Source organism: Procambarus clarkii, chromosome 41, assembly GCF_040958095.1.
Source record: "Procambarus clarkii isolate CNS0578487 chromosome 41, FALCON_Pclarkii_2.0, whole genome shotgun sequence".
Classification (NCBI taxonomy): domain Eukaryota; kingdom Metazoa; phylum Arthropoda; class Malacostraca; order Decapoda; family Cambaridae; genus Procambarus; species Procambarus clarkii.
Genome location: NC_091190.1, coordinates 18,693,396 through 18,711,895, shown reverse-complemented (window position 1 = coordinate 18,711,895; position 18,500 = coordinate 18,693,396). Strand labels below are relative to the sequence as shown.

At 48.2% G+C, this 18,500-nt stretch overlaps 1 protein-coding gene across 14 annotated transcripts in view; it reads left to right on the top strand.

The window, feature by feature from the left end:
- Positions 1 to 18,500, top strand: part of LOC123761089 (Aryl hydrocarbon receptor nuclear translocator homolog tgo) — a 304,903-nt gene that overhangs the window by 205,424 nt on the left and 80,979 nt on the right. For 6 of the 14 annotated variants that reach the window (XM_069339441.1, XM_069339444.1, XM_069339446.1 and 3 more), the window contains one exon: positions 11,286 to 11,306. The exons of the other annotated variants lie outside the window; for them this stretch is intronic. In XM_069339441.1, the coding sequence (XP_069195542.1) occupies positions 11,286 to 11,306 (21 nt within the window). The remainder of the gene's footprint in view (positions 1 to 11,285; positions 11,307 to 18,500) is intronic. 14 annotated transcript variants of the gene reach the window in all.

Sequence of the window (18,500 nt, the reverse complement as noted above, 5' to 3'; positions counted from 1 at the left end):
GGTGTTCCATTAACCTGTCCTCTCACAGCTTGACCCTCTTAGCTCTGGCGTTAATCTACTTGCATACTTTTACAGTTTTACATTTTTGTCTATGTAATGACTCCCGCTTTGTTTTTGTAGTATAAATTTTTGACTGTAGAAGAAATCCACAAGGGCCGTGACGAGGATTCGAACCTGCGTCCGGGAGCATCCCAGACAGTCTTAATCGACTGTCTGGGATGCTCCCGGACGCAGGTTCGAATCCTCGTCACGGCCCTTGTGGATTTGTTCATTTGATCCATCACGTTAGTGTGATTTCTGTGTGTTTTGATTGTAGAGTTCTACAGGCTCATTGACAGCCAAGTAATTTTTGTACATTTTTCAAACACCGAAATCTCCTTTGTGGATAAGAACATATTGAGATTACACGGTGTGTGTCACGCTCTCTGTTGCCTCTGTCACTGCAACCTTCCACTGGCGTCACTGTCTGCACCAGTCCTCTCTCCCACTCCCTTCCCGCAACCTGTCCTCTTAAAAAGAACGTCGCTTTTGGCCGTTTGCCCGTATGGCCGAATATGGACGTAATTTGAAAATGAAAAAAAAAATGAAAATAAATTTGGGATTTTTTTTTCAACAACAGTAAGTTAAGGGGCCTCTGATAGGTTAGGTGGGCAGGAAATTCTCATAGTTTCAAAATGGTATGAAAAATGTTAATGAAAAGTTTCCTCTTCTAACTTTGCCGAGTAATCCGGACGACTCAAACAGAAAACGGAACAGTACATCACTTTTGTGAGTCGATTTCATTTCAAATTACGTCCAAATTTGGCCATAACGCGCATACGAGCCAAAAGTGACGTTATTTTTAAGAGGACGGGTTGGCCCTTCCTTGCTCGTCTCCCTCAGATATTAAGACAGTCACCCCTGCAGCCCCCCAGACGGGGGAATGGGGGTGGGGGGGGGGGAGGGCACTATCCTTGCGGATACCTTGCGATAATTTCGGGGCTTAGCGTCCCCACGGCCCGGTCCTCGATCAGGCCGCCCAGGAGATAGCGTCAAGCCATTTCGACTATATAGCACTGGGAAAAGGGATCAGGATAAAGATTTGTGATGGGACGGGGGGGAAAGGTAGAAAGATAGAAAGGGAGATGGGTATTGAGCCCCATCGCATTCCTGATAAATGTAAATATTCTTGTGTGCTGGCGATTCTAAGCAGATGAAGACTTTAAAAATAAGATGACTACAAGGAGCTTGGCTTAGACTAGGGGTCACTGTAGCGATGGTCGGAAAGACGGCTGCTTGACTCCAACCCGGGCAAATGCAAAATAATGAGACTAGAAGCGAGGGAAACAAGACCGCACAAACATGACGGGTTAAAAGGGAGGAAGCTCTCGGAAACAGAATAAAGATACAAATTGAATTGAAATAGAAATAGAAATAAGTTTATTGAGGTAAAATCCACACAAAGGGATGAGGTAGCTCAAGCTATTCTCACCCCGTTCACTACATCGTGTTAATACATACACACATCACAAACAATAAACATATTACCCAACATTGAGTTACAAATCTGGGGTTCCTTAGAACTGGGAAGCTGATGCTTGAGAGAGACGTCAACACAACATGGACCAGGATTCACGAAGCAGTTACGCAAGTATTTACCAACGTGTACATCTTTCCTCAATCTTTGACGCCTTTGGTTACATTTATTAAACAGTTTACAAGCATGAAAACTTGCCAATCAACTGTTGTTATTGTTATAAACAGTTTCCTGGTGCTTCGGAGCTCAGTAACTGTTTAATAATTGTAAACAAAGCCGCCAAAGATTGAGAAAAGATGTACAGGTTCGTAAGTGCTTGCGTAACTGCTTCGTGAATCTGGCCCATGGTCTGCAGGTACTGGAAAGCCAGCAATGTGCCGTAGCCTTCAGTTACCTTGACAAGAGTCCTTCATAACATAATCAACGGTACACCACTATACCCCACAACCACAAAGCCATAAACTAATACTGGATAAAGTATGTATTCACCTAGTTGTGCTTGCGGGGGGTTGAGCTCTGCTCTTTCGGCCCGCCTCTCAACTGTCAATCAACTGTTACTAACTACTAATTCTCCCCCTCCCCAACACACACACCCAGGAAGCAGACCGTAACAGTTGTCTAACTCCTAGCTTCCTATTTACTGCTGGGTGAACAGGGATATGAGGGTGAAAGAAATTTTGCCCATTTGTTTCCGCCTCCGCCGGGGATCGATCCCAGGACCCTAGGACAACGAATCCCGAGCGCTGTTCATTCAGCCGTCAGACCCCCATGAGGCGGCCAGTAAGTGGAGGCGGCGATGGTGACTCTTACAAGTGCCCCGAGGTCTTGGGAGACGTCACCTTCACCACGCTGGAGGAAGGCAGCAGCAGCAGCAGCGGCGGCGGCAGCAGCAGCGGCAGCAGCAGCAGCGGCAGCAGCAGCAGCAGCAGCGGCAGCGGCAGCGGCGGCAGCAGCAGCAGCAGCAGCAGCAGCAGCGGTGCTGATGGAACAATGTACAAGATATTGACACCCTCACGTTGTTGACAATGAGTGACGGTAGGCCTGGGTACCCGGGTAGGAGCTGGGCACCCACGCCAGCCGCGCCAGTGTCACCAAACACTTAGTGCAAGATGCAGTTAACTTGTTTTGAATTGGTCAACTCTATTTGCAACTTCAGAAAAAAGTTCCAAGATAGTGTAAAAAGGCGGGGCCCAAAAGCTGAAGCTGACCCTACCGACGAGTACCCTCAGTTTAACCCTGCTTTCCCCTCCCCTCCCCTGTGTTACCCCTATACTTTTACCGTCAAGTGTGCTTGTACAAGCTGGTTATTACTGCCAGCGTTACGTTTGTCTTCCTTTGAACACTTGCCCCTTTAGTGACACGTAGAAGTGACCATGTGTGTGTCTCCACCCCCCCTCCGTGTCAACCCCCCCAACCTTACTCTCCGGTGGTTTCTTAGCTCTGGTTAATGAGTCATAGCATAGTTCAATTATGGTATAATGATGGCCACCCTTTTTCCACACTTTAGCTTCAGTTGATGAGTGGATTGGTGTGGCCCCTGTTACCATCACTACCTTGTCGGGCTGTGGTCCGGCCCACGAGGCTCTGTGGTCCGGCCCCACGAGGCTCTGTGGTCCGGCCCCACGAGGCTCTGTGGTCCGGCCCCACGAGGCTCTGTGGTCCGGCCCCACGAGGCTCTGTGGTCCGGCCCCACGAGGCTCTGTGGTCCGGCCCCACGAGGCTCTGTGGTCCGGCCCCACGAGGCTCTGTGGTCCGGCCCCACGAGCCTCGTGGGGCCGGACCACTAACCTCGTTGAAAGTTGGAGAGTGATGCAAGGACAATGGCGGCGGCGGACCCGTCTCTTGGCCAGATCCCGCTCCCCTACACACGGAGGACATGACTACATTTTAGTCTGTTCTGGACCAACATTACTTCCCACTTGATAATGGTCCAGGGCGGACGGACAGTGAAGGTTTAATAAACCGGGTTGTATATTAGTTTGCTTAATTTCTTGCACTGAAATTTTTGCACCGCTTGAATGGTTGGAAAAAATTTATGTATTGAAACAGTTGGATTTCTGAGGGGGGCCTCGTAGCCTGGTGGATAGCGCGCAGGACTCGTAATTCTGTGGCGCGGGTTCGATTCTCGCACGAGGCAGAAACAAATGGGCAAAGTTTCTTTCACCCTGAATGCCCCTGTTACCTAGCAGTAAAATAGGTACCTGGGTGTTAGTCAGCTGTCACGGGCTGCTTCCTGGGGGTGGAGGCCTGGTCGAGGACTGGGCCGCGGGGACACTAAAAGCCCTGAAAAATCATCTCAAGATAACCTGCCCTGTGGCTCTCTCTGGTGGGCAGATTTGCTATTGGGTCGTATGGACTCCTGGATTGAATATTGAATCATCCAATATTTCATATTGAGGAAATATTGATTCATTTCACATTGATGAAATATTGATTCATTTCATATTGATGGAAATATGAATTCATAAATAAATGTTTCATATTCATATTGATGAAATATTGTTACATTTAGGTGGTAGAGGGGTGGCTTGGGGCATGAGAAAGATAGCATAAGAATAAAGAGGACTGGAGCGATGGTTTGAAGACAAGAGGTCTTGCTTCCAGTAGCGGGCACTAGAAGCAAGTGGATGGGCAACTGGGCAATGAAGTGTGTGAGTGTTTTGTCCACCTGGTGAGTGTGTCTCCTGCTTGGTGTGTGTACTCACCTAGTTGTACTCACCTAGTTGTGTCTGCAGGATCGAGCATTGACTCTTGGATCCCGCCTTTCGAGCATCGGAAATGTGTGTGTGTGTGTGTGTGTGTGTGTGTGTGTGTGTGTGTGTGTGTGTGTGTGTGTGTGTGTGTGTGTGTGTGTGTTAAGTATATGAGAGCAGAGCGCCAGTGGACCAGGTGTTTCCTCGCCCGTAGGCACACTGTAGGGACCTCTCTCTCTCTCTCTCAACCCCCACCCACCCCACCGTCCTTATAATCCCTCTTCCCTATATCAGACCCGCCTCAGGCACTGTAGTGTGGTGCTACGACCAGACAGCTCTCACCCGTCGTTAGTACCGCGACAACCACCCACACCTGTCATCTACACCACCACAACCACCCACACCCCCGTCATCTACACCACCACAACCACACACACCCGTCATCTACACCACCACAATCACCCACACCCCCGCCATCTACACCACCACAAGAGCCAGACTGCGTTCATAACACCACCTCGTGTATACAGCAATATTGAAAGGGTGAGTGCAGTGTGTTGCAAGAAAATGAACAAGTTCGCACCGGTAGCACCTGGGTAACCACTCTTAAGAAAAAAATACCTTGTATAGAACTGTTGTAGTACTGTGCATAGTACTGTTGATGTATTGTAGTACTGTAGTATCATTGTAGTAGTTTGTGTAGTACTGTGGATGTACTCTATGGTAATGCTAACGTAATTTAGTGATGTGGAGGAGTGATTGGTGCGTATGTGGAGATATTTAACCAGAGCTTAGTGGAGAGATGTTACTGTGGGAGGGGGGAGATTACTGTGGGAGGGGGGGAGATTACTGTGGGGGGAGGGGGAGATTACTGTGGGGGGAGGGGGAGATTAATGTGTTTGGTGTTCTGGCAACTTAGTGTCTCCTCTTCTGTCTAAAATGTTGTCTTATGTGGTTCTTTTAGACCACGATTGGTGAAGGTGACAAACTCATGGCAATTCCTTGGATTAATTCATCTGATGGCCAGCAGGTGTCTTAAGGTGCCACAGAAGACGTCGTTTCCTTCTCCTCGGGTCCAAGCTCTTCTCTGTACTGAGTTGCAAGATGCATCCGGGGTTGATACAGCTGTAGCTGCGATATTTTCTCCATTCGTAAAGTTGCACAATAACCACTAACTGTTCTTCACATGGCTACCAGTCCTCATAACAAAGTTGTTCTTTCCGTCACTGACACCGCCTGTTGTATGTTACCAATAATTCCTGTCCACTACATGATAACACCGCGCTACTGACACTGTAATCACTATTAACATTGGCCCTTCCTGACCTCTCTCTCTCCCCCCTCTCAGGCACCGACTTGACCCCTCGTTAGTGTTGGTCCACTCCGGCTCTCCACGTCCCTGCTCCATCATGCTCCACCCGACATGTTTAACCCTTTTGTTCTCTCTCCATCTAGAGTTGGCGTGTGATGTATTCCTTCAGCTTTACGTGTTCCCCCTGTGTCTGTGTCACACCCTGTGTCTGAGTGTGACACAGCCGCCACCACCACCACCACCACCCTCTGTCCAGTGTGTGACTCAGCCACTATCACCACAGCCACCACCACCACCCTCTACCCAGTGGGTGACACAGCCACCACCACCACCACCACCACCACTACTACCACCCTCTGTCCAGTGTGTGACACAGGCACCACCACCACCACCACCACCCTCTGTCCAGTGTGTGACACAGGCACCACCACCACCACTACCACCACCACCACCCTCTGTCCAGTGGGTGACACAGCCACTACCACCACCACCCTCTGTCCAGTGGGTGACACAGCCACCACCACCACCACCCTCTACCCAGTGGGTGACACAGCCGCCACCACCACCACTACCACCCTCTGTCCAGTGTGTGACGCAGCCACTACCACCACAGCCACCACCACCACCCTCTACCCAGTGGGTGACACAGCCACCACCACCACCACCACCACCCTCTACCCAGTGGGTGACACAGCCACCACCACCACCACCACTACCACCACCACCCTCTGTCCAGTGTGTGACACAGCCACCACCACCACCCTCTACCCAGTGGGTGACACAGCCACCACCACCACCACCACCACCACCACCCTCTGTCCAGTGTGAGACACCACCACCACCATCACCACCACCCTCTACCCAGTGTGAGACACCACCACCCTCTACCCAGTGTGAGACACCACCACCACCACCCTCTACCCAGTGTGAGACACAGCCGCCACCACCACCACCACCACCACCACCACCCTCTACCCAGTGTGAGACACCACCACCACCACCACCCTCTACCCAGTGTGAGACACCACCACCACCACCACCACCCTCTACCCAGTGTGAGACACCACCACCACCACCCTCTACCCAGTGTGTGACACAGCCGCCACCACCACCACCATCACCACCACCCTCTACCCAATGTGTGACACAGCCGCCACCACCACCACCATCACCACCACCCTCTACCCAATGTGTGACACAGCCACCACCATTGTGCCATAAGCACAATCAGAGAACACTGTATAAACATCAGAGGTCCACGGTTGTTCAACACCCTCCCAGCGAGTATAAGAAATATTGCCGGAACAACCGTGGACATCTTCAAGAGAAAACTAGATTGTTTTCTTCAAGGAGTGCCGGACCAACCGGGCTGTGGTGGGTATGTGGGCCTGCGGGCCGCTCCAAGCAACAGCCTAGTGGACCAAACTCTCACAAGTCAAGCCTGGCCTCGGGCCGGGCTTGGGGAGTAGAAGAACTCCCAGAACCCCATCAACCAGGTATCAACCAGGTATTTAAAGAACACAATAAAGTAGCCGTCACAACTGCAAGAAAAATGACAGGTTGGATAACAAGAACTTTTCACACTAGAGATGCTATACCGATGATGATACTCTTCAAGACGCTAGTGCTCTCTAGAGGGGAATACTGCTGCACAATGACAGCCCCTTTCAAAGCTGGGTAAATTGCTGATCTGGAGAGGGTGCAGAGATCCTTTACTGCTAGAATCCACTCTGTAAATCATCTAAAATATTTTAACCGACTAAAATGCCTAAATTTGTATTCTCTTGCGTGCAGGCGGGAGAGATACATAATAATTTACACGTGGAAAATTGTAGAGGGGCTGGTCCCAAACCTGCACACAGAAATAACATCACATGAGATCACAAGGCTTGGCAGGATGTGCAGAAAACCCCCGTTGAAAAGCAGAGGTGCAACAGGTACTCCAAGAGAGAACTCTATCAACATCAGAGGCCCGAGACTGTTCAACACGCTTCCACTACACATAAGGGGCATAACTGGCCGACCCCTCACAGTGTTCAAGAGAGAACTGGATAAGCACCTCCAAATGATAACTCATCAACCAGGCTGTGACTCATACGTCAGGCTGCGAGCAGCCTCGTCCAACAGCGTTGGTTGACCAGTCCAGCAACCAGAAAGCCTGGTCGAGGACCGGGCCGCGGGAACGCAAAGCCCCGGAATCATCGCAAGGTAAGGGCTCACATTCCCATCGGCAGTTACACCAGAGCTGACAATACAATATACACACCGCCAGATGCAACAGTTGAGGAAGTCACTGAGCAGACATAACATCAACATAGAGAATAGCCTGCATAACCTAGCAAACCCAGTACCAGATATTATCTTCCTTGGAGACTTCAGTCTACCCAGTTGAAGATGGAGAATAGCAAACATTATAGCAGGAAATGAACCTGGAAATAACCAACCACAGATCAGAGAACTACTGAGCTTCTGTGACGAGTTCTCACTCAACCAGTAGGTAACTGAGCTGACTAGAAAGGAATACACGGTCGACCTGATCTTCACAAATAACGAAGAGATGATCAGAGACATTACAATCTCGGATACTACACACTCGGATCACTCTCCCCTAAAACGACAGGAAAATCTGGATGAAATAGAAGCGATCGAACGAAACTTGCAAAAATTATTTAAAATCTAGGAGAGTTAAAAAGAATGGCATCAGTTAAATAAATTAACCCGGGATGCAGCTACTCCCATGCAAAATCTAGAATAAAAACTACAGCTAATATTGGGCTCCTGCGCAAGGGAGATGGAACTTTCACAGAAGTCAGCAAAGAAATTAGTAAAATACTGAGCACACAGTAAGATCAGTAAGATAATGTTTTCGTTAAAATCCCTGAAACCACTGAGATCGATAATCCAAACGAATTCTTTTTGTATGTGATACCAACATTAAATCACATATGAGATGTCGCCCCAACCCCACTATACATCATTTGGAGACAGCCTTGATACTGGTGTCATCGCTGACTCTTATAACAACAGAAACCTCGTCACTCAACAAAGGAGGTAATAAAGCAGACGCAAAATATTAGGCTCATAGCACGATCATCACACACAAAATGTCTTTGAAAGTGCTAAGAAGCAAGATCACAAGAAACATGGAATCACGCCGTATACATAACCCTGGACAACATGGGTTCAGAACTGGGCGCTCCTGCCTCTCACAGCTATTAGACCACTATGATATGACCCTAGATGCCATGGAAGACGAGCAAAATGCTGATGTCAATATAGACAAATTTGGCAAAAGCGTTCAACAAATGTGACTAGTGGGGGGCCTCGTAGCCTGGTGGATAGCGCGCAGGACTCGTAATTCTGTGGCGCGGGTTCGATTCCCGCACGAGGCAGAAACAAATGGGCAAAGTTTCTTTCACCCTAAATGCCCCTGTTACCTAGCAGTAAATAGGTACCTGGGAGTTAGTCAGCTGTCACGGGCTGCTTCCTGGGGGTGGAGGCCTGGTCGAGGACCGGGCCGCGGGGACACTAAAACCCCGAAATCATCTCAAGATAACCTCAAGAAGATGGTGTTATTGCACACAAAATGTGAGTAAAAGGAATTACTTGGAAAGTAGGGATATGGATCTTCCATTTCCCAACGAGCAGAACCCAATGTGCAATCAACAAAATTAAATTCCGGACCATCACTGTGAAAAGCACTGACTTGTACTTTTTATGATGTATATTCTCCGTCATATTGTGCATGCACCAGTACTTTGTCTCATTCTTGCACCGGACATTGAATAGGGAGCCGGTCGGCCGAGCGGACAGCACGCTGGACTTGTGATCCTGTGGTCCTGGGTTCGATCCCAGGCGCCGGCGAGAAACAATGGGCAGAGTTTCTTTCACCCTATGCCCCTGTTACCTAGCAGTAAAATAGGTACCTGGGTGTTAGTCAGCTGTCACGGGCTGCTTCCTGGGGGTGGAGGCCTGGTCGAGGACCGGGCCGCGGGGACACTAAAGCCCCGAAATCATCTCAAGGTAACCTCAAGGTAACAGGGACACAAACTGAAGTACCGTATCATCCGTTGCAGATGACACGTCGGTTTTAATGGAAGTAGACAATATAGAGGATTAAGCAAATCAATTCCGTGCTTTATAGAAGCCTGGCCTCGGGCCGGGCTTGGGGAGTAGAAGAACTCCCAGAACCCCATCAACCAGGTACATGTGGGCCTGCGGGCCGCTCCAAGCAACAGCCTGGTGGACCAAACTCTCACAAGTCAAGCCTGGCCCCGGGCCGGGCTTGGGGAGTAGAAGAACTCCCAGAACCCCATCAACCAGGTATATGTGGGCCTGTGGGCCGCTCCAAGCAACAGCCTGGTGGACCAAACTCTCACAAGTCAAGCCTGGCCCCGGGCCGGGCTTGGGGAGTAGAAGAACTCCCAGAACCCCATCAACCAGGTATAGAAACATGATGCTTAATGAAGTCAAGTTCCAGCTCCCTGCACTTTGATAAAAATCAAAATATCAGAAAAGCAACCACATAAAACGCAGTCAAATCACACTATAGAACGAAAATGCTACATACAAGATTTGAAAGTCGGAAGACCTCATTTTTACAGAACACAATAGAGGCAGCTGTCACAACCTAAAGAGGACTGTGATGCTGGACAACAAGAACCTTTCAGACGAGAAATGGCTGACCAATGATGTCTTTTAACACGAATACTCTTTAGTAAAAAGAGTAAGGTGGTAGTAAGATGGACTATTGTTACTCGCGGCCTCTGATGTTCATCCCAGGGACATCAGTGGACCTCAGAGATCTTCAACACTGTTCACGGTTGTTCAACACCCAGCGAGTTCAAGAAATATTGCCGGAACCATTGGGGACGTCTTTTAAGAGAATGCTGGATAGTTTTCTTCAAGAAGTGCCGAACCATCCGGGCTGTAGTGGATACGTGGGGCAGCGGGCCTCTGTAAGCAACAGCTTGGTGGACCAAGTCTCTGGCCCAGGGCCGGGACCAGACTTGACTTGCGTTCACATTACACAGTGCACTGTACACCCAGTGTTCACATTACACGGTGCACTGTACACCCAGTGTTCACATTACACGGTGCACTGTACACCCAGTATTCATATTACACGGTGCACTGTACACCCAGTGTTCATATTACACGGTGCACTGTACACCCAGTGTTCACAGTACACTATACAGTTGTCTACACCTCGGTCTTCAGCCTTGGCCGCAAACACTTTAACAGGTAAAGCACAGGTAAACCCCTTCTGTCTAGTATCCCCCTAATCATATCTTTTAAACTCCCCCCATCCAAGCACATTTGTATAAGTTGGGTGTCTCTGTATTCAACTCTGTTCCTGTCACTCGTCCTTCTTAACCTGTCTCATGCTTGTCGCAGCAACCTCTTAACTGTCTGTCCCGTTACATCCCGTCCCTCTTCCCCCTGTCTATACCCCCGTCACACACAGCTCTTCTGTCCCGTCACCCCCGTCCTTGTCCCCTGTCAGTGTACCCGTCATCTTGGGGACATCAGTATAGGTAGGGGCTGGAGAATCCTCTTGAAAACACTTGAAATAGTTTGACTTGTTCCATCACATGGTGTTATATGATGCTGCTATATACATATAAAATACATAAAAAAAATTATATATATATATCTATAGATGTGTGTGTTATTGCGATTGATACATTAAGACTGGTGGACAATAGTAAATGATGTGTTCATTGCCATGTTCATCCCGCACTAATATATGTTTTCTTTATAGTCGAAGGCCGAATAACCACTTGTAAGTACTCTTCCTGTTTTGAAGTACATTACAGAGTACAGATGTACATTGTAATCTTTTTTTTTTTTTGGAGGACAAACAAATCCAAAATTCAGTCTTAAACTGGAGTGCACGTTGAAAGGGGGCTATTTTTATACATTAGTAATTAATACTATTTTGGAGAGAATAATAGCACTAATAACTAATTCGTCACAGGTACATTAACCCTCTTGGTCATTTAACAGTGAGATGGTGACTATGGGAGTGAATTCTTTAATGTCATGGTTGATGCTCTTGTAATGGCTGGTGTAGCGCTTGTGGCCTTGGGTAGAGGAAGCTGTTGTTGTTGTGGTGTTGCATGGTTCTTGTGTGTCCCCTACTCCCCTGCCCCCCCCTCCTCCCCCTAGGAATGTTCCTACTGCTCTGTGTGTGTGTGGGGGGGGGGGGGGGGGTGAGAGGCTGACGGAGTATGGTGCTGGTATGTGAGGTGTGGAGGGGGGTATGTTGAGGGGGGAGAATGTGCTATGTTCGGGGGGGGGGTGAATAGAATGTGCTGGGAGGAAGGGGGAGAACGGGGGTGGAGATGTGTTGTGTGTATGGGAGAGACTGTGGGAGACTATGGTGTGTGTTTGTGTGTGTGTGTGTGTTTGTGTGTGCAACCCGTTCTCGCAAATTCGTAAAGTCAATATTGACTTCCTAACTACGTGCATAGGTGATATACTAAACATAATAGATACCCTTAAAAAGATTCATAGAAAACACCGACCTTACCTAACCTTGTTAGTATCTTAAGATAAGCATCTTATTGCTTCGTAATTACACTTATTACTTAACCTATACCTATTATAGATTAGGTAATAATTGTAATTACGAAGCAATAAGATGCTTATCTTAACATACTAAGTAGGTTAGGTAAGGTCGGTGTTTTCTATGAATCTTTTTAAGGGTATCTATTATGTTTAGTATATCACCTATGCACGTAGTTAGTAAGTCAATATTGACTTATTAAATTTGCGAGAACGGGTTGGTGTGTGGAGTGTAAGGCCTAGCGTGTCCCACGTAGCCAAGAAGTGGCCGAGACTGTAGTAATCGTCATGAAGGTAAGGTAAGGTTTCCAGTTTTAAGCCAGGGTGGTGTTGTGGTGTATTGTCAAGTTACCTTGGGGCCTTCGTGGCGCCGGGTTGTGCTGTCTTCACCTGTGGCACGTGTGTTTGTTTACCTCTGGTGTTTGAAGCATGCTGGGGGGAGGGGGGGGGCGGGGGCACTTTTTAAGTGTTTTTTAAGTTACCGGTGCTGTGTTGAAGCTTTGTTTGTTCAGTGTTGCAAGTCTGGGTTTGTTTCTTACTGCCTTTGCTTAGGAAGTGTGTGTGTGTGTGTGTGTGTGTGTGTGTGTGTGTGTGTGTGTGTGTGTGTGTGTGTGTGTGTGTGTGTTCGCCTAATTGTGCTTGCGGGGGTTGAGCGTTGCTCTTTCGGCCCGGCTCTCAACTGTCAATCAACTGTTTTTACTACTAGTTTTTTTTTCCCCCCACACCACACATACACCCCCCCCAGGAAGCAGCCCGTGACAGCTGACTAACTCCCAGGTACCTATTTACTGCTAGGCAACAGGGGCATAGGGTGAAAGAAACTCTGCCTTTTTTGTTTCCTCATCCGCCGGGGATCGATCCCCGGACCCTAGGACTACGAATCCCGAGCTCTGTCCACTCAACTGTCAGGCCCCTGAGTGTATATATGTATATAATGTATGTATGTGTGTGTGTGTGTGCGCGCGCGCGCGTAATTACGTAAGTATGTAGAAAATCCAGAGAGGTAGAATTACTGAACAACAGAGCCAGAGTTCATGGGGGGGGGGAGGGGAGGAATTGTGTGAAACCCTGACTTGGCTTCAGGGAAGCTTCAGGACTCCTAGTGGTGCAGTAGTACCCCCAAGGTTGCAATTATTTTGAACATGTCGTGGCATAGTCGACTAGAGCGTGCGTCTGGGAATACCCATAAGTTCGAGCCCCCACACAGCTCCCATGGATTTGTTCATTGACATACCAGGATAATGGGATTTCTCTGTGTACGTATGTATGTATAAATGTATGTGCCGTAGGGAAGGGGGGTGGCTGGTACAGGTTATGCACATATTGACAGGCTGTTGGCTGGTTATATCTACTAATTACCAAGACATATGTTAGACCAGGTGAAGCAGCACTGGAGGAGTGGCTGAGCTCCGCCACCATGACCTCCTGATTGCTCTTAAATGCATGTTGTCTCTGGATTTACCTTCATGTCTAACTTTACTCACATTGGTAGAGGCTTTTCTTATTGTTCCCTTCATGTACTTTTGTGTCATTATTTAACTGGCAGTGCTCATTAAAAAAGGTAGGTGGGTGTGTGTGTGTGTTTAGTGTGTGTTTGGTGGGTGTGTGTGTGTGTTTGGTGTGTGTTTGGTGGGTGTGTGTTTGGTGTGTGGGTGTGTTTGGTGTGTGTTTGGTGGGTGTGTGTGTGTTTGGTGTGTGTGTGTGTTTGGTGGATGTGTGTGTTTGGTGTGTGTGTGTGTTTGGTGGGGGTGTGTGTTTGGTGTGTGTGTGTGTTTGGTGTGTGTGTGTTTGGTGTGTGTTTGGTGTGTGTGTGTGTTTGGTGGGTGTGTGTTTGGTGTGTGTGTGTGTTTGGTGTGTGTGTGTGTTTGGTGGGTGTGTGTTTGGTGGGTGTGTGTTTGGTGTGTGTGTGTGTTTGGTGTGTGTATATATACACACGTACGTGTGTGTGTGCGTGCGCCCTTGACTGACTAGTCAGGTGCTCCCTAGAGTGCTGATCTCCGTGTTACTGGCTAAACTCACGGCGGCACTGGTCTTGTCACGACAGTGTAGGGCATTAGTGTACTTGTCTGGAGTTCTGTATGATGCATGCTCACTTCTGGTAGAAAGAAATTATTGTGATCTCATTGGTTATATCTCTATCTATTCGCATCCCCGTGTGCGTGTCTGCGCTCTCCCTTGGGTCTGTCTGTGTGCGCGCTTTCCCATGTGTGTGTATCCCCCGTGTCTGTGTGTGTATTCACCTAGTTGTGTTTGCGGGGGTTGAGCTTTGCTCTTTCGGCCCGCCTCTCAACTGTCAATCAACTGTTTACTCTGTGTGTGTGTGTGTGTGTGTGTGTGTGTGTGTGTGTGTGTGTGTGTGTGTGTGTGTGTGTGTGTGTGTGTGTGTGTGTGTTTTCTATAAAGATTTTGCATGCGCTGCGTGTATGTGTATTTGATGTTGGTGAAGAGGGATTACGATGTTTGCATTTGTAACAAACTAATTGAGCCGTGAATTAGGCATTAATTAGTGAAGGATTAAGTGGGGGGGGGGGGTGTTTTGAGAAGCATGCCCAGAGCAATAAGGGCGTAACGATCACAGGATCAGCAGGCAACAATGGTCACTCTTCCATCTCCTCTTAAGTTTGTTCTTGCATTTATGTTGCTTGAATAGTTCGTCTCAACCTTACCGTGAACGTGGGTTTACGCAGTACTCAGGTGATGAACATTTTGTTCATTATATAAATTATAGTTTATGAAGTGAAATGCGTCCGCATGCACAGTGCTGTGTTGCATGCGGGCGTGCACGCTCGCCAAGATGCACATGCGCAGGTGGGGAGAAAGTTGCCTTTAGCTGTTGTTTACAATGGCTCTGATGTGGACCAATTAACCTAGTGGACATTATCAAGAGAGAACTAGATTTTCTTCAAGGAGTGCCGGACCAAGCTGGTATGTGGGCCGGCGGGCCGCTCCATGCAACAGCCTGGTGGGACCAAACTCTCACAAGTCAAGCCTGGCCTCGGGCCGGGCTTGGGGAGTAGAAGAACTCCCAGAACCCCATCAAGCAGGTAGTGCAACTTATAGGAGACAGGCCTGATGTACTTTGGCCTTTGTAAGACAATTTTTAAGTATGTGTTTCAAGTGTGGAAAATAATGGAGAGAGAACAAGCCGCAGGAACTGGTAGCTTAGAGCAGCAGAATAGTAGTGTGGGGGAGAGGAAGACAACAAGAGCAGCAATACTGAGAGATAAACTATAATATTAACAGTTAAGAGCCAAAGTGACAACAGAAAAGGCATAAACATACATTATGCCAGGAAACATCAATGGCTCAGAGGAGGAGGAGATTGCACATGAATGGAAATTCACACAAGCAAGAAAACCACAAATGAAAAGATGTGAAAATAATATGTAAAAAAGAATATGCATATATGGAGCCAAAGGCATAAAATTCCATTTCTACAGAACCAGTAGAACATGGAGACGAGAACAGGCAGATTGGAACATTGAAGGAGTACAGATGGTGGTGGAGAAATGCTTAAGATTTGAGCCTAACGTCAAGTACACAGGTTACCTTGAGGTGCTTCCGGGGCTTAGCGTCCCCGCGGCCCGGTCGTCGACCAGGCCTCCTGATTGCTGGACTGATCAACTAGGCTGTTGGACGCAGCTGCTCGCAGCTTGACGTATGAGTCACAGCCTGGTTGATCAGGTATCCAAGTACCAGGTACCACCACTCCCAGTACCGCGGAAACATCGCTCTCCACAACACCAGTAATACCACCAAAATCAGACGAATCACGAATATTCTTGATCTTCACACAAACAACGAAGTAGTAACCAGGGACATTACAGTGTCACTTATGGTATACTTGGATCACAAACTTATTGACGGACAAACTACCATCAATACTCACAATCTGTCCACAAGGATTAACAAGCGTGTGAAGGGCTATTCAGTAGATTAAGGCAGTTCAGTAAGGCAGCGTCTGGGATGCTCTCCGACCTAGGTTCGAACCCTCGTCACGGCCCTTGTGGATTTGTTCATTAGATTAAATTTTAACAATAGAAGGATAAACAATAGGACTGGAAATCACGAAACAAAAGACATAAGACTTGTGAACATACAATGGGAAATTAAAACTGCCATGCAAGCCATAGAAGAATTGACTGCCGAAGCAAACCAAGTCTGCTCGAGATGGTCCAGCGCGAATGATAAAGAAAGGACCATCTTGGAGAGCGTAGATGCAGCTCTACATCTACGCTCTGAGAGCTCTGCATCTGAAAGCCCTTCATCGGCAGAGAGCCCTTCATCGGCAGAGAGCTCTGCACCTGAGAGCCCTTCATCGGCAGAGAGCTCTGCACCTGAGAGCCCTTCATCGGCAGAGAGCTCTGCACCTGAGAGCCCTTCATCGGCAGATAGCTCTGCACCTGAGAGCCCTTCATCGGCAGAGAGCTCTGCACCTGAGAGCCCTTCATCGGCAGAGAGCTCTGCACCTGAGAGCCCGTCATCGGCAGAGAGCTCTGCATCTGAGAGCCCTTCATCGGCAGAGAGCTCTGCATCTGAGAGCGCTGTCATCGGCAGAGAGCTCTGCATCTGAGAGCGCTGTCATCGGCAGAGAGCTCTGCATCTGAGAGCGCTGTCATCGGCAGAGAGCTCTGCATCTGAGAGCGCTGTCATCGGCAGAGAGCTCTGCAGATAAAGGGCTATACAATTTGAGATGCCTAATAACCGAGCACGAATATCCCAACAAAGAAAAAGGTTGATCTAAACCGTGAACATTAACGAAGTAGAGCAGAAGCGACCATACTAGACTCAGGTAATGCTGTAGGAATATAAAGCCGTACGAGACATGACAAATCAAAATACAATATAAATAAATAGGGGTGTCATTAAGTACTTAAGGGGATGGGGGGGGGGTCCATTAACTATATAGTTGTGGGGGACTAAATACATAGGGGTCACAACCCGCTCCCCAGCCCCCCCCCCCACCACTAACCCCTCACCATTCAAGCCTCCAGCCCCCTCCCCCCCCTCCCATCCCCAAATGCACAATCTCTAATTATTGAACAGTTTATATCCTTTTTTAATTATAATTACACGTTTTCTTTCGGCGCGAATGATACACAATAGAGGGAGAGTTACTAGTACATTTGGCTTATATGGTAAGTGGGACTGAAATGCTCAAAACCGGTGTTTAATGCCTTAGAGGGATAAGGCGTGCTTGCTGCTCCAGTGGTCGAGTACCTAATGGAGCGTGCTCCTTGCGTCAACCTGTTAGGCTTGCGTCAGTGCCCGCCCACTGTGTCGAGTAATGATGCAACCCGTCCGCTCTAATAGAGCGTCGCATTTTGACGTATACTCCACCTAAGGTCAAAAAATCGTCGTACTAGACAATGGTAGCGGCTCGCGAAAGTGACGTACTGTCCCGTTTTCTGTTTTAGGTCCTCTGGGAGGTTTGGATAAGGGGGCACTTTAGTACGGCAGTTTTTTGACGTTGGGGACGTTGGCGAGAACGTGCTGAAATAACATCCAGTCTCCTTCACGAGGGTCACTTGCTTATAAGAGGTTCGAGTCCTTGTGCCGGGTGTGTAGCCCGTCCTCTCCAGCGTTCACAACGTCGTTAAACTGACCTACTATATTGGCCGAAGTTAGCCGAGGACCCACGAATAGAAAAAAATTTACGTGATGTCCCGTTGTGAGGCGCTGTGATTTTTAGTACATTAGTTTTTGGCCGTAGGGGATTTATACGCTAAAATGCGTCGAGAGGATGGGTTGGGGATAACTAGTCAGTGCCCGGGTGCTGGGCACGGGGTCGCGTCTTCGTCTGTATAGGGTCTTCATCCCACAGGGGATGGCTAAGGGGACGCTAAGCCCCGAAATCGTCTCAAGATAACCTCAGTCTCGAGATAACCAGACCTTGACTGCTAGGGAAAGCCTATCTCAGAGTCCTTCGGTTTTGCCACTCAAAGGTCTCTATGGGCCAGAACATTTTTTTTTTTTAATGTACTGGTTAAGAAACATTTTTCCCGCGTAATCTTTGTAGTGTTGAGGCACTCAAGACATAGCCTCGAGGCACTCAAAACATAGCCTCGAGGCACTCAAAACATAGCCTCGAGGCACTCAAAACATAGCCTCGAACGTCAGTCCGTCTTCATTAACGATGGCCAAATGATCGTTAATCTAGGAACCAAACCCCTGTTTATGAATGAAAAACACTCAACACACTGGACGTTTCAACTGGTGACGTTCGAACTTTTCTGGAATAGTGCTTTTCTGACCTGTGTTCGGAACGCAGATCGTTAAAAGCTTCACCTATGCCCAAATTCACCTATTCACCAAATACCAATAACTGCCAACGGAACCTAAACGCCAACCTAACTTAAACCTAAGCTAGGACAAACTATACACTTAATTCTAATATTTAATACAATTT